The 25,135-nt window shown below is 35.8% G+C and overlaps 1 protein-coding gene across 1 annotated transcript; it reads left to right on the forward strand.

Moving 5' to 3' along the window:
* The first annotated feature begins 12,295 nt into the window (after positions 1-12,295).
* Positions 12,296-17,313, forward strand: LOC107185764 (methyl farnesoate epoxidase-like). The gene is given in 9 exon segments (XM_015573521.1): positions 12,296-12,380; positions 12,528-12,825; positions 13,040-13,082; positions 13,085-13,119; positions 13,194-13,380; positions 13,704-13,812; positions 15,378-15,558; positions 16,339-16,598; positions 17,132-17,313. Coding segments are annotated over 9 exon segments (1,380 nt in total).
* Positions 17,314-25,135: the final 7,822 nt, after the last annotated feature.

The following is a 25,135-nucleotide window of genomic DNA, read 5'->3' on the forward strand; positions in this document are numbered from 1 at the left end:
AATGTTTGTTTAATTATACTCAAATGTTTATTTTATATATCAATTACAAAGAATGTATGTGTCATCTTCAATTGCATAAGATTCAGCGTATTAAACAATATAGAAGAATCACGCTCTAGTGATTCTAATCTACAATGTAAGACGTGAATTCATTACGGAATCAGAGATGCTCCGAATAGGTCTGCAGTCTGCAATATTAAAACGGTGCATCTCATGCCGCTTTCTTCGTGTGTAAACTTGACCGTCGTGTACTTTCACCGACATTTTTCAAACTCATTCCGTCTATTCCCATTTGAGCCACACTTTACTCTTTTGAAAACCGATTTTTCACTTTCCGTCTAACCAAACGAAATAGTGTCGACGCAGTCGTAGGCGTTTCTCTCACTAAAATGGAACAATCTTCACGTAGTAATTGGGCAAATAGATCGTTGATCGATTACTAGCCGGTGTCCTCTTTCTAAGTGACTTTGAAATTGAGAACACCACAGAGGCATTAAGCTATACGTATTTAACATTAATGCTAGAACTATCAGCGTTGAATTTATGCTAAACTAAATTGTATAATATATAATGACAATATAACAGAATGTAGCATCGTGTAAAATATATAATAAATTGAAAGTCAACATAAATTCCGACAAAAGCATCTTTATATTTTTAGCAATTGTAAAATAAAAAATCTGAAATTCGTAATTTTTCTGGAGTTAATTGAATTTTATTCATAATGTTTCAGAAATTCATATCTGTCTTCATTCATAAAATGTCTAAAAGAAAGCAGATCTGGGTGCCATTTAATGGGTACCATTTGGGTGTTTGTTATTCGAACGATACCGAATAGAACCAGTGTCTGAGTACATATTTCAGCGTGATGTTTAACCGCTTAAGGATATACACCGAGTTAACTCGGTTTTGATATATGTAATGTGGAATTTCCTTTGTTCTGTATTAACTCGGACCTACTGGACTAGTTTACCTTATTCGAAAACGTGTATATTTATGCGGTTTAACGCTCCTTCTCTGTTATGCCAACAGTACTCAGACGTCATTTATTAATTTTAGTTTTAACAGAATTTGTAAAATAATTCATAAGCGGTTAAACACTTGAAATATTATCTCACTTCGTAATTAGAATATTTTCCTTTCTTCAGCAACAAACTGTCAATTATTTTATTTTATTTCAAATTCTCAATCGAAACCAATACAGCCATTATCAGTTCCCGCCAAAACGTTTCAAATCTTTAAAACTGATACAAACGCATAAAAAACCGCAATCTAACGGCCATTTTTTCCCAGTTTTCTGTAAGAAGGGCAGTCATTACTTGTACCAATAAGTACTCTATTATTTTGTAATTTTGGACGTAACATATTTCAAAAAGAAAATATCTTCTCGATCTTCAATCGAGTACCAACGATGCGACGTAGAGAAAAATCACGAATATAAACTTTACAAGTACAAAACCTTGATTCCTCCATCAAGATTTCCTCAAAAAAAAAAAAAAAAAACATTAAATCACATGTCTCTACACCAAACAATATACCTTACTTGCTAAATACAGGACCGTAGTCAGCCACGAAGCAGGAACCGTCACAACTGGCGGCCAGAGAAACCGTTGCCGTCCAAACACGTAGGAAGAGATCGGGAAATCCCAAACACGTTCGAGCACGTGGCGCTTGAACGAGACGCGGAAAGGTAGTTCGTCGATTCCTCCGTGTTCTACTGGTATCCACGGAGCGGCACGGTTGCAAGGATGACGAGTCGCAAGGCCGAGGCCGTGTCCCGCTGTTCCACGCGCATCGGTTCTGGGTTCCCGCGGTTCCTCCGGTAAACACGGTTCCGCACGGAATGGATCGCGGGTCGGAAAATAAAAACAAATGAACAAGAACAAAATAGACGGATGGTGGCGTTGCGTTTGTGTTCGAACGAACTGAGGAAACAAACGATCCCGTGTGTTCACCTGCGGGAGCAACCCGAGGTGCGTGTCACTGCGAGAACTTACAAAAGAGAAGCGCGAAGTGTGCCGCGCGCTCGCTACCACCGCCTACCACCACCACCGCCGTTGCCGCCGCCGCCGCCAACGCCAACGAGAGAGCCACTTCCTTCGTCGAGCAGCATCTGACGTCTAGAACACGGTGCCACCACTACTACACGTCCACGGTTTCGTAAATACGACGGGTTTAACATGGCGAGCGCGCGGGCCGACTACCACCACTTTCAGCAAAACAATGAGTAACACACGAACAGTGTCATTCCGTGGCCCCCCTGCCCCCCCCTCTCTTGCTCGTTCTCTTCTTTTCTCTTCTCTCCGCCTCCATCGGTCACCTCGTTGACTCCTCTTCCTCGTCTAACCCCTCCCTCTGCGCTTCTTCACCAACTTCTGGAGCGTTCGCCAAAAATTTCAGGTGTACAGGCTGTCTCAGGTTGGGCATCAGATGATTCTATGAGGAAACGTAAGTCGAAACGGGAGAACACATTTTTGTTTAGTTTGAGGTGTTTGTTTTTGGGGGAATGGAATCTGAAAGTTTTGGATACGTGGCCAAGTGAACCGGATTAGGGATGGGTTTGTCGAAACGTCAAAACGCCTCGGAATCGATGAACGGTTTTCGAGGATTTCAAATTTTGCACATTATTCGTGATTCGAAATTCTTGGAATCGAGGTAAGGAAAAATATATAATCGACGAATAAATCTAGAGTATTCGGTGCAAGTTGCTTCGTCAATGCTGTTAAGAGCATGTCATTCTTAAAAACTTGATGTAGTTTTTTTAGAATTTATTTTTCTGTTACGTATTATAGTATTATTTAGTGGTAGTAGAACGTAGGAACTTCTAAACTATCGAGTGTTAGTGATAAAAAAAAAGGTTACGTGAATGAATTGTTACGTTTTTGGTTGTGATTTATTTAACTGTGGTCAATAAAGATTTATGCAAAAATTCGGAATATAATGTTCACGATTTCTACATATCGGGACGTGTTTTAAATCCATTCAATAGTTCGAAGGTAACGATTGTTTCTCGTTGAATTTTTACCGAACGGTTCCAAAATTACAAGGTTTTTGCACCTTTGATTTCCTCGCCTCTAAAGTTTGAAAAGTGTGACTTACTAGAGTGTGGCTCTGGGGTCCAGATATGTATACATACACAGTGAAAGAAGATAGTATTTCTGATTATATGAATTGACAATGCTGGTTTTTAATGTGCTGGCAAGTTGAAAATCGTTTCCTTCTGGTTATTGCACGATAACTTAGTTTTTTGTTAATGAGGCTAGTGTTACACTTGGAGACAGTATTGTCAACTGCTCGAGGATGAAATTCTATTTTTGAAGAATTCTGTTAACCCTCAACCGTCCCTCATTTATCCAACTTAATTATTCCCTCGGTGTCAAATTGACACATTGGTAAAACATTCATATAATGGAAAGATAAGTAGTTAAATTTGCAAATTGTTTAAAATAAAAATCATGGAACCTCAGGTAAATTTACATACTATATATTACGAAATAATATCATTCCTTAGGAGAAATATGTGTCAAATTGACACAAAGATGAGGGTTAAAATGAAAATTAACAGACAAACAATAGATATCTCTTGGGAAAACAGAAAAAGAGCGTTGAACCGTATAAATATATACACACGTTTTCGAGTAAAATAAAGTAGTGCAGTAGGTCCGACGTAACGCGGGATAAAGGAAATTCCACATTACATCGAAACCGAGTTAACGTGTGTTATGTCCTTAACGGGCCAGACCGGTGTTACCGCTTTGCAAAGGAGCGTCTGATTGCGAATTATTTGTGTGAAACTCAAACAAATTGAATTTTTTGAGACCTTGTATATTTATTAAGGCACTATTAAACTATTAATTACTATTTCACTTCAAACCTTAAAAAAAAAAAACATTTTCTGGATATGTTTTCAAGAGCTGCTATCAATTAAAAAATGCGATAAAATCGACACATTTTTTTTCACCGTTACATTCATCTGATCTGTGAATCGATAGTAGGTGTCACCGATGTACGAGTACGTTTTTTTTCTCTGCCAGCGTGTATGTGTACTGACGGGTTCCTCCCGGATATTTCGAAAGGCTATCTTCCTGTCCCCAGGATCCACCGGGGAGATCGTTTCGATCCGACGAGCACGATAAACAGTTCGACGGGGCCAAAAGAGAATAATGCACGGCGCGAGGAGACCGACCAGTTGTGTGCGTGTGAGTGTGTGAGAGTCGTGCAGGAAATCCATTCGTAGACCTACATTTCCGAAAACGTGCCTAGCAGCGAACCGCCACCGCGCAACGTCGACTTTCTTCCTCTTCCTGCGAACACGCGTTACCACACGGCGGCGTCGTTTACCTGGGTAATATTAGATTGTCACTTATGTCGGTTCTGCGGATCATTTTATTTACCCTTAACCCATTAACACTAGAACTACCAAACACGTCAAAATGACGGAATTCAGGTTTGTTATTTTACAATTACTCGAATCATGAAATTGCTGTTGTCGGTATTCGGGACGATCAATTCCAACTGTATTATCTTGATCTTACAATTAGTAGGGTGCTACAGAAGTATTACACGACTCACACTTTTCTAAAGTGTATACTTAGTTTTTACCAGACATTGGCAAATTCATTATTTAGATAAAGAGTTCCGAATAACGATTAAAAGATAAAAAGAACACTTCGTCATTTTCAATCATTTGAATGTGGAAATTCCAAATTTTATAACAAAATAATATTTCTTGAATGAATCGACATTTGATAAACAATTATTTAATATCATTAACTTTTTAAAGCTCAGAATGATGCTCTTCCATACTGTTGCTTTTCACTATGTATTATTCGAATAAAATTGTGCCCAACTCTGGTTTTGACGCCCACTGTATAATTACATTGTTCAATAGGTCCGAAAATGATGGAACTAAACCTGGTTTTTTAGTGTTAATTAAAAGTTATTGAACACGATTCTGGTTTAGCTTCTTAGATATATAAAGTCAGCGTTGACCAGTTTGATTCGTTATTTTGAAACGCGTACATTCGTTGTATGGAAGTAAGTAGAAACGGAGTGCAATGAACAGACGCACTAAGTCCGATTTAATTGCACGCGTATACAGCACATTTTCAAATTCGAATATCTCGAAAGCGAAGCTTTAAATGAAAAAATGTTATTCTTTTTTTCGACAGGTTGGATATCCTATATAATATGTTTTTTTATCGCTTTAAAGGAATAACTAAATTAAAAAGAGATTCTTACGTATATACGGTCAAAAGTGAGAAAACAAAAAAACATCAGTTTTCACTTCAGCTGATCGTCCAACGCCTTTTTGTCTGTCAAATCGAAATCGCCGTAACCAAATGCAATGGCGGATGTGTTTCTTTGTCAGGAGACATCTTAAGTAAAAATAAAGTAATGTTTTCGGGCTACATGATGGAATTTATTGTCGTATTTTATTACAGTAGAATGGAAAATTTTTGAGACACAAAGGAAAATCGTCGTGAAATATAAACTTAGTATTACGATGGCATCATCTACGAGCGACCCGCAGAATTTATAATTAATCAGCGACGTAATATTACGTTATCCTCGGCGTTCGTATCTTTTTTTAACACATTATCTGCCATGGTGGTCGCCAGAGATAACGAAATTCATTATTTTGATAAAGAGTTTCGAATAGCGAATAAAAGATACAAAAATGTACTTTGTCATTGTTAGTTAATTAATAGTGGAAATACCAATGTTTATGACAAAGTAATATTCCTTCTTGAATGAGGAGATAATTACAAACAAATATTTAACGTCAATAACTGTTTAAAGGTCAGGATGACGATCTGAGACATTGCAACTTCTCACTATACAGGGTGTTCCTAAAAAAATGTAAGTCCTTGAAAGAGATGATTACTGGGGTTATTTGAAATTACTTTTCTCTTAGCGAAAAAGTAGTTTCAAACCATCCCAGAAATCACCTCTTTCATAAAATCTTTATTTCATGTTTACATGTTGGAATTATTTGTTGAAAATAGAGATCTATGATTGAATCCCATTTTTTTTGCATTCTGCCTATATTCAGGGTAGTAAGGAGTTGGATGAATTTTTTATATTAATCTCGATTTGGTAAAATCTTTATTTTCTTCTTGGAAATTAAGATTTACAATTAGATCGCGGTTTTTACGTATTTTGTTCATATTCAGTAGTCGAACGTTCAGTATAGTAAGGAGATTTATGAGTTCCTAATGGCAATGAAAGTGTGAGAAAAGTTTAACACGTTAACTGCGATGGGGGTCACCGGTGACCGGAACCATTAAATTACACGAAGAAACATTCAATTTCTACGCAAGAGGATTTAGCATCTCGTAAATATAATTAGGAGTAAAGGAATAATGAAAGTAATGATTGTACATGTCTCATGTCAACGCGTACATACTTACATAAAAACCTAAAATACATAAATAGAAAGTTAATATATTGTGTGCGTGTAAAAGTAATCTTACTCGCTGTAATTCCCTTCATATTGTTGTAACATTAAACACGATGGTCATCACTTTTGTATTTACTTAGTATTTATTAGCTCTTTTAAGTAATTCATTATAGCTCCAATATGAACATAAAATAGGTATTTGAATTATTTGAAACGAGTATAGGGTTACACAAAAACTAATGGACTACTTATCGGTACAGTAAATAGTTTCCATCACGAGTGGAGCATTTTGTTCAAAAAGACCGTGTCACTCATTCTACATAAATTAGCAAATAAAAGAAACCTGCTGATTAATGATAATAAACAAGATATAAATGAGCTAATGTAAATTATAAATTATATCATAAAAGAAAAACTGGAAGTTATTTCTAACTGAACCTAATATTAAATTACAGAGTATCCTAAACAAGAATGAGGTTGAAAGAAAATAGAAGTTATTTCTGACTCAACTTAATATAAATTATAAGCCATCTTGATGAAAGATACATTTATAAAATAAAAATGCGTTATTTATTGACGCGACTTAACAGCCGGATATCGTGTATTCTTCACCTTTCTCTTCTTTTTCTTCGCTTTTAATTCGTTCTTCCCTTTCCTTTTTTTTTATTTAAAAAATATTGAGTCCAAATATCTTGGACTCAATATTTTTTGCGTCCGCCTAATCACATTACATGCGAGCGGAACTCCAGCGTAAAATGAGAAACCCACTTTGTAAGATATGAAAAATAAACACAGGTATGCGAGGAACAGTTTTATCATAAACAATTTGAATTATTATGAATATTTTTTCAAAATAGTTATGCATGTTATAATATATCGACACAATCTAATTCAGGAATTTTACTTATAAGTAGACCACGGACATTGACGCAACTTTACAGTTTCAGTCACAAGCAAGTTTTACCTACAAATTAATATTGGATAGAACTTTATTTCCGGTTTAACAGTTTTTGTACGCTGATCTACTAAATATTTACAAAGTACCTAAATTTGGTCATCACAAAAAGGTCACGTTGATAACTAAGTGTATCAATTGAATAACATTAATGTCATACGAAGACATAATACTATCGCCCCACATTACGCAATTTCCGTTACGCGATTTAAATCGCTCTAATATCGTTTCATATTTCATTCACCGATACATCAACACCTTTCTCCAGTACTTTTGAAACAGATCGATTAATTTCACTACGGGTATAAAATCCCGACAGCTCTAAACAGCTAATGAACATTTTACGTACAGTTTTCCAATTACCGTTACGGACCCAATTCCCGATCACTTAAGAGCAATTTCTAATCACTTGAATCATATATCCGTATCTCATTCTGAGCTATCAAGTACTACGTACAAATTTCAAAATTGTTAATAATTATTTAGTAATTTTTTGGGAAACAAACTTTAATTATAATAAACTTATTATATGATATTTATATACTTACCTGATCAGGAATTGGGTTCTGATCAGGAACTGGGTTCGTGACGGCATCACAAACCTAACAGCCATAGACTGCACACAGACACTGAGAACTTAATTTCACTCATTGACTGTGGTCACAAGGAAAAGTTAACTCGTTGAATGCCATAATTTCCACTGTTAGGACAGTATCATGACAAGACACGTTGGTTTAGGTCTTTGTTATTAAAAATACTAGTCTTTATGTTTTTACTTGAAAACACATCATTTTCATTATTACTCTACCACTAATTATATTTTTCAACCTGAGCTCGATGTTTTAAAAAAAAACCAAGCCAATGTGTTATTTTGCCGAGAAACTGTTAAATACACATTGAAATCTGTGCAGTACTATCTATACAACACTAGGGACACTATTGTACAGGGTGAAACAAAAGTGTTGTAAGTACCCTACAACGGGTCACTCGTGAGGTGATTTGGAACAATTTTTTCCGTAGCAAAAATGTTATTCGAGGCTTTATTAAAGAGATATTAACGAAAAACCGCGACCAATCAGGGAGCGAGTCTGCCGGCCGAACTCTGATTGGTCGGGGTTTTTCGTTAATATCTCGTTAACGAAGCCTCGGAGAACTTTTTCGCTAAGGAAAAAGTTTTTTTCAAATCACCCCAGGAATCATCCCTTCCAAGAACTTACATCTATTTTGGGACACCCTTATACATTTACATATATGAAAACATACATGATATTAATATTTTATTTTGTAATTTAAAATACGTAGCCATACGATACGAGTACGAACGAAACGGTTGAAGGGTTAATGGTGTTTCTACTCATAATAATTTATAAAACGCTAAACAATGTTTGTATCCTTCTATAATATAAATCCTGTTTCAAAGATTCCATGTTTCTTCGTATAATGGCGCCTGTAATCGGTGACCAGCATCGCAGTGAGCGTGTTAAACGACTTCTTACGGAAGCCAGGCCGAACTGTCCAAGCACGTTATATCCCACAGTGTCGATCAATGACGTGCGCGCACACGTTGTCCATGCGATTATCATATTGTCGGCGGCGTCGTGTGTATGTATAAACCAAGGGCCGTTACGAGAGAGGGACCTAAAAATCGACTCCGACGCGGCCTCTGAATACGGTGGATAGAGAGACAGAGAGAGAGAGAAAGAGGAGGGCGTGTATCATCATCATCGCGCGTTCGATGCCCAAGCCCTTGTACACGTTCTGAGCGTTATCGAGACCAGTGTCCTACTAGCCGGGGCCCCGCTTACTGTGGTACCACACGTATAACAGATCGCACTCTCGGGATGGATCGTTGAACCCTGTGATACGGAACGCGTTCGAACGAAACAAAAAGAAGGAAAAAAAAAGAGAGGGAGAGAAAGAGAGAGAGAGAGAGAGAGAGAGAGAGAGAGCGAAAAAAAAGAATTCCAGTCGGAAGTGTGTCACAGCGACGGTATGACTAGCTGCTGGCCGAGTGGAACTTGTGCGAGAGAAACGGGGGTGATGACGCGGGGAGGGGGAACGGTTGTAGGAGGTAGGTGGGGGGGGGGTGGGAGATCGGTGAGGAGAACCTCCTCACGGTCGATGATCTACCTTGAGATGACCACGGGACCTCATTCTTAAAGGTCACCTGGATATTTTCAGCTTCTAATTTTAACGTACTTAGTAACTGCATATTTTACTCTCTGTCTTTGTCTCTTGCGCACGCGCTTTGCAATTACGCTGTTGTTAATGTGCGATCGGGAGCCAAACACCGGCGTGTTTGGTAGGTACGTATTGCGAAGAATTTCGTCGATCGATCAACTCTCGAACAGTGGGACGAGGAGTCGAAACGACGCGATATTGCCTGTTCCGGTCTCTCGAAACTGATTGGGAATTAGAGATGGTGTGAAGAATGACTAACAGGGATTTATCAGAGTGATCGCAGAATCATGATCATGGTTGTAATTTAAACTTCATTTACGATTGTGATTTTTTTAGCTTCGATGAATTTGCTCGCTGTGATTGTAACTCTTGATCGTTAAAAAGAAAGCCATATCCAGTATGATTCGGAAATGAATTACATTGACATTGCGTTTTCAAACATCAACAGAAATAATGAAATTATAGAAGAATGAGTTGCTATAATTACACAACATGTATTGTTGATTAGAATTTATAATCATTAATTTATTCATTATTCGTCGTTGTTCCTTATTACAGTGATTCCTCGATGAATGCGACACGAGTAACGGCGTTATTCCCAACAGTGGTGGGTATCTCTCTGGAATCAATCAAAACAGAGTAAACAGAAGGTAAGTAGAGGCTCGGCTTCGGGTAAAAATAAATTTATAAGGGCTAAAAACCTTACCGCCTTGCCATGAATGCTCCGAAACGGACCTAAGTACGTCTCACTCATCGAGACATTGCTGTATTTCTTTATTTTATACGATGTACCTCTCATTTTTATTTTGATGTCGTTAATGTATAGCGTACAGGTTATGCGACGCGTGCGTAGAATTATTGTTACGTTCTCCACTAATTAGAAACGATCACGAAAAATCGTGTGAAAAATCACAGTGATTTTTGAAAGGAACGTGATTGAATGACTCGTGATTTAACATATATAAATCGCAACAAAATATAAATCGAAAAATGGAATAAATGTTTTTCGTTTGACGTTTCGTTTTCAAGAAAACTGGGTTTTGGACATTCAGTTGGGACATGTATGCTATATTCGTGCTGGCAATAAGTAGAAGTCAGCCGAAAGATTGCCTCGCGGTAACCATGTTAACTGACAATAAAATGATGTTCTTAGTGAGTTCATTGAGGTAAACCAAAAAGCTGTTATCAGACGATAATAAACCAATGACTCATTGACCTTTTTTAAAGTCACTTCAGTGATTTGCATTGAAGATGAATCCTTTCCAAAATTTTCTCCAAGATACACATATTTCTTTCACGATGTTTAGTATAACAGTATACTTTCACTTTTTTAATGAATGTATTTTTTTGTTCCGGGTTGAATTTGCTTTGCCTTCTTTTAAAATTCTAACTAGAAACGTTGATTTATAACTTTAAAATTTGAAGAAATGTTCAGGTTACTGTAAATGTAACGAAAGATAGAGAGTTAATTGTTGAAATTTCTTTATTCTTGTCTTTTAGGTCGCATCGGTTACTATATAGGTCATTAGCGATGAAGTTCAGTCTGTACCACGATGTTTAAAGGTAATTAGATTTTAGAGTAATGGTATTGTGTCGTGTAGAAAATTGATTATGTTCCTTAAGTGGTCTTGGGAAACAGAAGCTGTGTCACAGTTTGTGTTACATTTTCGTCTTTGTGATTCGAATCTTCTACACTTAAACAGAGGATGATCGAAATTATTAATAGAAACAACTGATTAAAACGTTCTGTTGAGATAGCATATATAAAAACTTAATGAAATATTAACCGAGGGATTCAGTGGAGAAATGGTACAAGTGTATTTTTTTCCAAGAAGAAGATAACTACTGAATGATACATAATAAGATCTGTATTTATCAAGAGATAATAATGGTAAAAGTGTTTTCTAATACGTATAGTAATGTATTTCAATGTTTCGAAGCATATTGTAGATGTTTCTATGGAAATTTAACTTTACCCAACGTTTTGTCAACTGATTCTATGATATTTCTTACTGACAGGAAATGCAATGAAGACAGAGTATAATAAATGATGTAAAATAAATATTACCGGTTTTAGAGAAATATTTTGCTAATATTAAATTTCAAAAATAAACATGGTAAAAGAAATTCAGTGGTTTTTATTTTATATGTATTTGAGCATACAATTGTTCACTTTTTTTAGACGTGCATATTATTTATTAATTCCCATCACTACACGCTGGGATTTTGTAACCACCAGTCAGACGTCGGCTAAACACGTTTTACATTTCTGATACCGTGTTTCGGGTGTACAACCGAACCTATACGAATTTTTACCTACACGGACGTGAATCGACGAGTTTTAACAGTCTTACACAACATGTCGGTGAAAGGATGATTTTCTGTATATGTATAGTATACTTCGAATCGAGCCGCGCAGTTTTGTATTTCTGCTTCCACCAATCGTCACGAGTCAACGGTGCTCTTCAACCTGTCTATCACATTGAACCCCAACACAAGGAATATTGCCACAATTGGATAGTGAATTGATAGAAACAACTAGAATCTGATCGATTAGAATAATGCAGATAATGTCATGCTTACAATTAATACAAATTAATCTTAAGTAAACGTGTCACTTCGAAAAGTGTAATCAAAAACTGATTTAACAAGGGATATAGTCCATTACCACGTGACAAGTGTAAAACACTGTAATTGTGTAAAAGTAAGGTAGAAGAATCAGTGATTTATCAGTGGTGGTATACAGTAATTCAACAATGTGGTTCGGTACCTTATGTCTCGTGACTGTGTTAATATTGTTGGTGTTGTACCATTTCAGGCGACCGCGAAGATTTCCACCAGGTAAATCGATTTCCGCGGGAATTACGAAATTCTCGCATGATCTCACGTTTTCAATTTTTTACACCTTTTTTTTTACTTGAAAAACTGCTTATTTTGTTTTTTTACTTAAAAAACTTTCATTTTTTGTTTACTCTTTTGCCATCGAAGGGCCACGGGGTTTGCCGATCCTTGGCAATCTGCTGGATATCGCGAAATTAGCGAAGAAAGAGAAACTGTACTGTGACACTTGGTGTCGATTGGCCGACCAATACGGACCAGTCGTCGGTCTTCGATTAGGATTCAAGGAATCCATGATCATCGTTTCCGGCAAGGAAGCTGTTACAATCATGATGAATCGGCCGGAATTCGACGGCAGACCGAATGGATTTATGTATAAATATAGATGCGGCGGCAAAATGCAAGGATTGGTCTTCACCGACTCCGACTTTTGGAAGGGCCAAAAAAAGTATACATGTTGATAAAATTAGAATTATCGATGATAACTAAACTGCGGATTTTATGCGATCTATAACCGCACTGTTACGGACCCAATTCCTGATCAGAATCGAAATCCGAATCATTTTAGTATACAGTACAATTCTCTGCTTAATATTTAAAATTTTAACCACAGCGGCCATACTCACAAAATTCACTTAAAAAGTTACTTTTTACGCGTGTAGGTTTACAATGAAAACTCTAATGCAAGTTGGCTTCGGAAAGATGTATTTAGCCACGTTTGGTTCTTGCTGGAAGGAACGAAGTACGTAAACGATATTTCGACATTTTAATTCCTTCTTTTCTTGTTACATACCATGTCTCTTTACAATAATTCAGATTCGAGGTGGGCATGGAAAGCCCACAATTAAAGGAAGTAATAAAGGTGCTGAAGGATATTCTTATAAATGCATCTGTTGTGGGTGGCATTGTGAATTATTTTCCCTTTTTGAGACTTATTTTCCCAGGCTTCACCGGATTCTCATTGTTTGCTGAACGACAAAAACGTATAGATGGTTTTTTCATGGTGAGTTTTAGGATTGTAATGATGTAGAATTTTCATAGGGATTTGAATTTAATATTCGTCTATAACAATTAGATTCAATGTTACAATAAATACATTAGAGTTTTCAAAGTCTGAAATTGTATTTAAATAAACAATTATGGGTGTGGTTTTCTTTCGTTATCGTTCCATTCTTTTATTACTTTGATAATTAGAAGATACAGGCTTGTACTAATATTTATTTGCTGACTTATACATATGTATATTTGTTACATTGTTAATAATGCATTTGTTACAACACTTTTTAATTAATAGTTTTTCCTTAATTTGTATTGCTATGTTTATAGGACGTGATATCGAAACATAAAAAGGATCGAGTGTTTGGAGAATCCACAAATTTTATAGACTCTTATTTACAGAAGATAGAAATAGAAAAACAAAACTCTTCCTTTAATGGTAATTTATATTGTCTTTCTGTTTTTAGCTGAATCCTGTTCCTGTACTTATTTATTTATTTAAATATACTTTATTCAGTGGTATCCAAGATGGCCTGTATATAAAGTTATTAACAAAACGTTGAATGTATTACAGAAAAGTTACAGATCGTACAAAACGCACATTTGTTTCAATTTTGTTTCTTTATCTAGTAAATTCGTGACATTTCAATATTACCAAAGAGTAATGATACATAAATAATTAATAGACAGTGGTTGTTTATATAAATTAACATTTTCGATAACAAAGACTAAAAATGACTTTCAGGGAGGAATTGTATGGGAATATAATAAATCTTATTACTTATTACAGAACTAGTTGTTTTGCATTCCTGTGCAAGGAAACATCGATATGAATAAGAATCTCTTGAAATAACTATTGAAAAAAGATAGTTAAGGGTTTATTGCGAGGTTTATCGAACCCAGAAGAACCTAGAAACATCATGACATTTTACTATAATATTTATTTTGTTCATATCTATTTGTAAGTCAATAAGTAATTCTTAAGTATGTTGATCCTTCATATCTGACACTTACCCTGAAACTCTTCGAACAGTTTCGCTGCCTTGCACAGTTACTTGACTTCACTACCGTTTGGATCAACAGTCGTAACAGTACAAGACCGGTTTAGTTGTCCAATTGCTTTGTTGCGATTCAAAGGCGATTCAATGTTTCGGAAAAGATTCCGATAAACCGGTTATTATACTGTTTTATGGGCAAACATTTCCTGAATCCAACGGGGTCATCGTCAGTTTCCTATCTCAGCTTGTTTTATAGTCACGTCGTTTGTACAACTAATTTCACTGCATATTATATAAAATGTTGTTTGATCTCAATTAGATCGTGGAAATCTCTTTAAACTTAATTAAATGTTGCAATACATTGGATCGTAAGTAATACATGAATGAAATCCACAGTTCATTGATTACTGTGACGAGAAACGTATTATTAGGGTTCGTGAGTGGAACATTATGTATATTTTTACTTAACAGAGTGCAATTAGATTCTAAATAAAGGAATAACAAGATATTCGTGACAGGAAATTCCCATGTATCTTGCTATCCTTTTATTTCTTATTTCTTGTAGTTATCGATATTCCACACATGCAGATGAAGATGCATATGAATTCACGGTTGTAAACAAACGACATTAAAATAAATGCGTAATAATATTTGAAGGACACTTAAACCGTCGCCATCCAATTGGCAAAAATTTCAACCGTTATTTATCAAATTCTTAAAATAATATCTTCAAATTGTAATTATTCGATCTACCATTTTCTTTTAACAAATTTTTTTTGAACAAATGGCGTTTTCTGAACAGTCGGTGATATTTTCGTCGAAACTTAATATACAAATACATAGTGATATTTATAAATATTTCATTTATATAAGAACAGATGTGACTTATTTCAAAAGTATTTTTTTCTAAAAACTTTCTTAAATGTAACAATCAATGTTATTTGAACAGAATTTAAATTCAAATCTTCCCTTTTTTCTCATGTATGATGTAAACATTATGTTTCAGAGAGTCAATTGCAATACGTCTTCAAGGATTTATTTAGTGCTAGTGTAGATACAACCGAGAAGGCCATTGGTTTCATTATAGCGTACCTCGTGGTGCATCAGGATGTACAATTAAGGGTACACGATGAAATAGATAGGGTCATAGGGATCAGTGCGTGTCCTTCTCTGGGCGATAAAAGTCGGTAAGACATTCTCGATAATTTTATGTTAAAAATTCTGTTACGTCTAGTGTACTAGGTAATGTCATGTGAAACTGGTGAAAATTATGTAGTTAAAATTAACTATACATAAAATTAACTGTCATATAAGTGGTGGAAAAAAAAAGTCGAAAATATAGAATAAAATTTTATCATTTAAGACTTCGATTTCGAGAAAATCGATTTCGAAAATCTACTGGATACACGTTCAATTGAATAGGACTTGGTTAGCGTGTCTGTCTATTATAGATCGTTTCTACTTACTACTATGGATAAGTACACGCGTTTTAGATTAGTTTTCAGTCGATTTTCTCGTAAACGAAATCTAAAATGAAAAAATTTTAATCTATATTTTCGATTTACTTTTTCACATAGAATCATTCCTTACCCAGGTGTACCTCCAGTTACATGACACTCTGTTTATAAATTTTGAGAGACAGTAATAAAACAGTGTGTACACAGATTATAAACATGTGACTTATTAATGTAGATAGGAACATGTTGTTTAAATACTTTCGTAACTTACTGTACCTTGTACAGTAAGAGTAAGGTATGTTAAGATATTCTTGTTCTTTTTCTTTGTGTTACAGAAAATATTTTGTAATGTTGTAGTTTAGTGTATTTATACAAAAATTTAAGGTTTCTATTTAACTTAATTTAGATATAATATTCTCGATGCAATATTAATAATACTAATGATATTATCGGTTAGGAATGTTTCATTACTTTTTTTTATTCCAAATTTAGAACATTATTTGTTCGTAGATTACCGTACCTGAACGCAGTTGTGACGGAAGTATCGAGACTTGCAAATGTTGCACCAACCAGTATCCCTCACCGAGCAATGACTGATACAAGTTTACTAGGTTTCGAGATAAAACGAGATTATATATTATTAGCTAATTTTAAAAGCATACACTTGGATAAGGAACATTGGGGCGATCCGGAAACATTCCGACCAGAACGATTCATCGACGAGGAAGGACGATTCATCGATGATCCGTGGGTTATGAATTTTGGAGCAGGTACTCGTTTTCTTTAGATAGTTATATTGGAAAAGTATTAGTATCAAAGATAAGAAAATCATTATCGATAATAAAGTCCAAATAATTCATAGATATCATATTCATGTAGGCTTTGATAAAGAAATTCGATACAAGTATCTCAGTTAGAGCACAGACGAGATATAAGAATTATATATCTTATAGAAATGTAAGATCCTTATATCTCGTCTGTGGTTAAAGTAACAGTAAACTATTGTGTTGAGTTCTAAATAATTCGTAGACAGTGACAATTGAATAAATAATAGTTAAAAAATAGTAATAATAAAAATTCTTAAGTGTAATACCTCCGAAGAATACAGAGTATGATTCAATGAATAAAATAAACGATAAAATTACCTGAGTATATTATAAATAATGTAAAAACTGTTGGGAAAGTTATGAGTAAAATATAGAAAATAATAAACTATTTAATATTCTTTGTAATATAGAAGAAAAAGAATAGATGAATTCATCGAAGGTATTTCTCTATGTTAAATATTATTTATTTGTTTCAGGACACAGAAGGTGTCCGGGTGAAGTCGTAGCGAGAAACGCAGTTTTCCTCTTTACAGCATGCTTAATGCAAAAGCTTCATTTTATGCTGCCGAAAAAACATCCTAAACCCGACTTGAACGGGCACGGTACTTTCATTACTGCACCACCCACAATGGAGGTTGTCGTTCGACAAAGACATTGATTTCAATAACAAAGAAAGTGCCAGTGCTCCTTTGAACATAGAGAAGAGATTAATCGTGTTTAATTTTACTACACACTACGATTTATATGAAACGTGTTTTTGTATATTTGATATAATGTAATTATTTCTTTTTGGACTTCTGAGATTATTTCACAATTCTCGGTAATAAATTGAAGTTGCCCCCATATTAGTATGGTCTAAATGATAGTGGTGAATACAAGTACTCCTCTACATCTAGAGACATAGATCCAGGACCCAGGAAACGAAGCCTGTAGCCCTGCGGAGATCAAGAAACCAGGTCAGAGAACTTACGGAACCTTGGTATCTAAGTCTAAAGTCATTTGGATTCAAATCCTACTAGATCCTAGAGCTACAGACCTACCAGACCCAGGAAAGCAGATCCGAGACTTCCTGAATTTCTAGATTCACCCTAGAGACACCCTGTATATAAGTAGCCTAAACATTGTTTCCTTGCGTTCCCTACGTTTCTAGCTGTTCATAAAATTAAATTTATTAGATGCCAGTAATATTATCGACAGATAGTCGAGCAGGTATCTTCGATTACAGAGTCCAGACACAGACGAGATATAAGAATGGACCTAACATGCAATGTAATTTTCTGTCCCATGCATCGAGGGCTTCAGAAACATTTAGTATCAATATCCGACGTTACCGATAAAGCATGAATTCTGAGTATTATTAGCACAAATGAAGTATTATATATTCCATTCATATTGCGTGTATCTATATGATTTGACGGGAATAAAAATATCCGATGCTTCAGTTTAAGGTTTAAAGTATATATTTTTTCACTTAACTACAAGACAATTTATTCTAAATGCATCGTTAATGGACATTTTATTAATGTTACTTTTTACATGTTCTTATTTTATTCGTTTTTATATCTTGCCTTACATTTGTATATTTGTAACAGATAAATTCAGAATAGATGTAGTTTCATAAATAGTTTATCAAATCTACATGTAGGAGAATATATACATCGCTTTTATTAACATTTACATATTTATAATTTATATGGGAGTATGAATAGTTTTACTGCCTATTGTAAGAATCTTAATACGCACGAACAATTACTTTCTGGCAATTGGTAAATTTTTACATATGAATTTACTTACACGTTATTTACTTACAAAAATTGTATTTATTGCGAGTAATTAAATAATGAACGTATGTTAATACTCAGCTACGTGTCTCTCAAATTAAGTGAAATATAGAAGTTTTATATTCTTGAAAATTAGTGTCAAAGAATGCAGCAACTGGTCAGATTAGTTTCGTAAATAAATCGAAACCCTGTATCGGCACATTGTTTTTTAGGCTATCAAATATCACACGGAGTCTTTTAGGAAGTAGTAAAATCTTTTACACAAATTCAATGATATACTTTCAGGTACCCAGTTTAGGGCTATGAAATTACAATGTTCAAGAAGAGGTAAAGAAGTTTCATATATGCAATTATTTAACATCATAAATAAACGAGAGCGGTATCGGTGCTCTCCGTCGGCGTTGACGCGTGCTGAGTGGGTCTGTACACTAAGACTGTTTGCCGATCCCTCTGGTTTCTATTGAGAAGCCAGATATCGAACGTGTTTAACTAGGATTATTTTAGAAATCGATATGAGATTCAAAGTGATATTGAAACTTGGTTTTTCTTGTTATTAAAAGAAGACTATATAAGTATAATAAAATTTTTGACTCGATTCTTGGAATTTAATAAGTGATAAATGAATTCTTTAGCTTTCATTAAAATATTATTGTAAGTAAAAGAATAATATAACTACTTTAACTGATAGTGCTTTAGAATTCTTTTGTTGAAATAAAACAGTAAATGGTAAAGTACTTGTTAGTAGAGAAATTTTTGCCACAAGTATATGAAAACATTAATATCTTCAATAAAGTATATTAGACATAAAATATACTAATATTAATACAAAAGGAACGTTGTTTTCGTAGGCACTATCACTTTATTTAGAACACAGGTGACAGTATCTTAAAATTCCGTGTGAGGTAGCAGAAATAAGGGAAGAGAAAAACAATGAAGACAGTAGATTGAATTGAACAATGTCCATTATATTATATATTTTATTCCCACATACACACGGCACGTTGTGAACCTTTTCTTAAATATTAATAATATTATCATAATAATAATAATCATCATCATTCTCGTTATCATCGCAATGATAATAATTTCAATAATAATAAGTAAACAATAATAAACATAATAATGTGAATTCATGAGATATATTTATATTTATGTATATATATTTATAATAAATCATATAGTAATAATCATCGTATTGTAATATATATTTATATGTACAGAGGGGTACAATATTGTTATTTTTTATTAGTTTAATATTTATAATCGCAATATTATATTTACTTTTGTCTGTATACATACACAATGAATTAAATTAACGGCTCTTTCTTACGCCACACCCGTGGCGGATAAATTCTCTCATTTTTTCTATCTTTTGTGTCTATTTTTTCTTTTTTCTCGTCTCGTACACATTTTCTCGCCTCATAATTGTCCACCATCGTTTTAATCGAAGGACCACAATTCGTCCTTACGACGGGGCGCAGAACGCTCGTATATACGCGGAAGAAAAGAGCCGCGGATTCACATTTTCTTTGCCTCGCGCGTTCTGTTCTTGTTTCCTCCTCCTTCTCTTTCTCGTTTTAACTTTTCCTCCATAGAGAAAGGCGTCGTCGAGTTCAATTCGAATTTTCTCGAATACGCAATCGACTATACATTTCTCTGAACACGATCTCAATATAATCCGTGATCGTTTTGCTTTATCTTACAAAACATTCATTATAGTCTGGCCGCTTTTGAATACAGAGTCGCGCGCGTTCTTTGCTCACTGCAAGGTGCTTGGAAATACTTCCTGCCTTCCATTATCATTTTTTTTTCATCTTTTCTTTTGATCGCTTCGAGTCACGACTAATTCGAACAATTTTTTGGTTACGCGAAAAGGCAAACGTTCACTCATTCATCTATTTATTTTCTTTTTTTGGTTCACATCGTTCTTGTTTCTTCCCCACCCACCCCCGCCCACCCCATCTCTCGTGAATTTTTTTTCTGACACTAGCGATCAACGAAACGAAGAAACGCCGCGCAGCTCTGTCGTCAAAAGCGTGCCTTTCATAAATATTCTGTACAACGTTATAATTATTATAAATCATCATTATATCTTATATAGAGCCTTACCGTTATGTCATTATTATCGGTAGTGTAAAATTGAAACTTTTACGTACTTATGTAGATTAGATTACCGTCCGCGGCGACGGTCGCCCGTCCGCGTACGTTTATTTTTTATAATTATTTATTTACCATTTTTTTTCTTTATCTGCCCTTTTAAATCGATACATAATCGTATAATTTTTTTTTTTAGGTATGCCGTACTATACGTATTGTAATCGTTTACGATTAGTAAGAATATGTAAAATCGGTATTTCGTCTTAGTCCTTGGCTTTGCTCGTTTAAATTCAATGAATCTCATTAAGCATCCACATAATTGTTTAATATACATGGAATTAAAAGTGGCTTATTTATTGCTTGTTATATTGCAAGTTTCCTCATCGCAAGCTGTACCATGCCGCCGAGCTGCCGTTTCAACTCTTCTCTTTCATTTTTTTTTGTTATTTATTTATTTATTTATTCATTTCTTGTTACTTTATCATTCAACGCTTCCGCCATTGCTTTCGTGTGGATCGCGAGGCGTCGTAAAAAATATCTTAAAAAGTTTCTCGTTCCGTTTCAGCGTGTTACAACATAATCGCGACTATGAATTCCCTAGTTCGACGATCGTGTGTATACGTATCCTGTCTGTCTCTCTCTCTCTCTCTCTCTCTCTCTCTCTCTCTCTCTCTTTCTGTGTATGTGTGTACGTGTTTGTGTGTGACGCGAATCCTCAGGCTTACGGAATTCATAACATGCCGTGTACACGGAACATTCGGTGTTCTTTGTTTTTACAACGAACTAAGACAAACAAACAAAAAAAAAAGAATAAAGTTGTATATCACAAAAGTAAGGGGACCACGATGAATCGGGGTGAAGCGAGTGCTTTGAAATTCGTAAACGTTAATTTCGTCTCTCAATTTGTTCCTTTTTTTTTCTATCTCTCTCTTTCATCTCACACATGCATACAACAATCACGATAGCGGTTCGTCGTAAAAACTTCGAATCGATTTAAAATTGCTTCTCAGACTTCACTCTCTAACACTCTTAATTCATACTACCGGGTTCCCGAATAGAACCGTTTTATTTTTGTTTTCCCCACCTGTTACCTTACAGAAGACGCGATTAAAATTGTGCTCGTGTGGGATACGGTTTTTTTTTTGTTCGTGTGTACGTTCACGCGACTGTTCGCTTCGTATCGCGTATATAATACCGAACCAAGAAAGCGAAACGGGGGTTGGGAGGGTAGGGAATATGTCACGGTTCACCTAACGTGACATCTCGTCGAAATTGACATGAGAAATTCGTGACCGTAAAACGATGGCGACGATGACGATACAGCGCACAGATTACGAAACAAACGTTCGATCTCGTACGTCGGCTTGATATGTGAATTGAAAACCAAACTAGTAACACGTGTGTCTCGACGTTGATCCGCACGAAACGGGTTTTTTTTTCGCACGAATTTTCACGTGGTTCATGAACATACATAATCGTTTTGTAAGAACTCCTTTGACCGATTCGAACACAATCACGAGAATATCGAACTAAAAACCGACAACGGGCAGCGAAGACTGTATAATATATTTACCGTCGCTTCTTCCATTCCGCGAGTTGCGCGAATGAAACTGGAGCGACGATACACAATAGAGCGGCGTATAAACGAGCAAACGTCGCGATAGCAAAAATTGCGAAGCGATACGGTCGAGTAACGTTTTGAGTGGGTCAGATATTACAGGAGAATGAGAGATATACATTTCCGTATAATTGATGCCGAAAACGATGATAGAAAAGTACGATTAAAATTCGTCGGCGTTATGCAAGCTTTTACCCTTACGGGTAGTAAACTCGGTTCGATATTCGACCGTGGAAAAATCGTCGAAAAATAACGCTCAGAACGGTCCCTTTTGTAATACTCGTCCGTCAGTCGCAGGACCAGACACAATTACCAATAGAAGAAACAATCGTAAAAATGTTTTTTTTTTTTTAATTCTTCGATTAATATAACGCGAGGAGTTGAACAATTTGAAAATTGCAGCGCAGGACAAAAACGCCTGTGGTGGGGTGCGGTGGTTTCAGACGACGAACAAGGTTGGGTGGGGCGGGGGGCGGAAAGTAATTTTTTCGATAACAATGAGTATTAAATGAAACTGGTATGGTGTACGACAGTTTTAGCAAAAACTTCATCGAAATTCGCGGCTGTTGTTCTTGGTTTTGCACGCAGGAAGAATATTAACAGATTACATGTAACTGCGCATCCGAACATGTGCACGTGTAATTACATGATTAATATACTTATCGTAATATTTATGCATTTTGCGTGCGCATATATATATATATATATATAATATATTTATATACATAAATATCGTATGGGGGGTTACGTTCAAGTTACAATTTCAGCCGCGGCTCGATCGGATCGCGGCCGTCGATCGTTCTTCGAAATATGTACCTTAAAAAACTGGTAACGAGTGGGTGAACGTATACGCTATCCTATCGAACAGATTTGTATTCTTTCGCTAGACCGAGATATCCTATCGGACACCGTGTAACGTTTCCCCTAAACACATAATGTCAGCATACAGTTGTTCGCACGGAACAGCAAAGTATATAATATATACTCTGGTTGATATCCACGATCGAGTGGTTAGGCGATCCGATCGGGGGGAGGGGGGGGGGGGGCCGTCGCGTTCTCGGTAAAAACTTTGAAAAAACGAAGTCACCTCAAATACAACGACAATTGTATTCGTAACACAGCGATTATTGCATTCCGACAAATAGCAAATGATAGAAGGACGTGGTTGTGCGGTAAACACCGTCCCATCCGTAACGTTAATCGTAGTAATGAACAATAGCTATAATAATCCTTACAATACATAAGTCAACAGAAACGAAAAAAAAACAAAAAAAAAACTAATAGTAATAATAATGATAATAAAACGCCGTGGGCTTCGTTAGCCCATATGTTCCCTTGACGCGCGAAACAAAAGTATATATGTATAATAACTCCTAACGTAGGACCCTTCTTTTACCCTACATCTTGGCTGCGACGTTTTCACTCGAAAACATAATCATCGAGAAATCACGATCCACCTCGATCGATTATAATTACAATTGATTGAAACTTGATCGATCCGAATCGAGCGTTCTCGGCGGAATGGAACGCTTTCCTCTGTGTGTCCGCCAGGTTTGCTATTCAAACGAGCCGAGAAACGATTGTGACCGACGGTAACAGGCGAATTCCAGCAACATCGGGAGGAAAGACTCTCGGATAGTGTTCGTGTGTTTAATGTCGCAGCAAGATTCACTTTTCTCGTACGCACGAAAACGACGTTTCGAAAATTGTCTATCTATCTACGGACTTTTGCGAGTTCGTTTCATACGCGCATACACACCACACACACGCACACACACACAATCACTCTCTGTTTCTCATTCTCGCTCTTCTCTCTCGACACATTCACATCGCGCGTGGAGCGACGGGGGTTGTTCTCTTTTCTTTCTTTTCATCGAATATTTGGTGGTATAGTGTCCGTGTTTTTCTTTTCCATAAGATGTCCGTGTCGCGACAATTCTCGATTGAAAAAAAAAATTGAAAAGAAGAACGAATATTTACAGATTCGTGTCGCACAGCGAAATGTTTGTTGAAACTAGCCGATCTAGGAAACGTATTCAGCGGTCAAGAAATGTAGAAAGTGATCGAAGGATCGATATCGACGTGTGTCCGTGTGACGAAACGAATCTGTTTACTATTGCTTCCATATTTTTTCGCCCGTTTTACGTCGTTCGTTTGTTTTGCAGCACTCGCGCAGCAGCCGATTATTTCGATGTGTGTTTGGACGAGTTTCGATCGAATTTCGATCATCGAGCGTGTTTGGTATGTACGTGCGCCAGCGTGTGTGTGTGTGTGTGTGTGCGCGCGCGCGCAAATTTGTTTTTCTTTTCTTTTCAAGAATATTGTTCTTGTTGTTCTCGCAGAGAAAAACACGTGTGAGTCGATAAGTGTAACAGAATAGTTTTATTGTTTGGAAAGGTGATAGAGTTGGAAAAGGTTTACAATGCTCACCATTTAAATCGTTTTTGGGCCATTCTATTTGCCTCTGTTCCGAAAAAAGGAACTGTTTTTATTTTTTTTTTTTTTTCTAAATGAACAACTTGAAAGATTCTTTCAGAATTATTACACATGCACGAGCGAAACTATTGCTTCTCGAACTGGTCTGAATTCTATCATGGCCACGGACCCCATTGATTTACAGACCCGTGGACTCGACTATTCTTTCTATGGCTGTATAATTCGATGCGATGTAATCGATTAATTACGAACGGTTCCGCGTGCGCTTTATTACTTACTATTGCTTTACTCTTTATGAAATAACGTACGATCGAACGACATCGTGACACATCGACTCGATCTCCACGAGACGCTCGAAATCATTAACAATCACAAAGAACCGCGAAGTAAAACCGTCGTTCCGACGGCACAAAGGGAGGTAATCGAAAATTAATTCTCATTTTGACTAATTACTTTATAACCGTTATATGCGACAATAACAATGATCGTAATGGTAACAAGATCATCGAAAACGTTAATTATCATTTCCACTCAAAACGATCGTAGGA

Source organism: Dufourea novaeangliae, unplaced genomic scaffold, assembly GCF_001272555.1.
Source record: "Dufourea novaeangliae isolate 0120121106 unplaced genomic scaffold, ASM127255v1 scaffold56, whole genome shotgun sequence".
NCBI lineage: Eukaryota > Metazoa > Arthropoda > Insecta > Hymenoptera > Halictidae > Dufourea > Dufourea novaeangliae.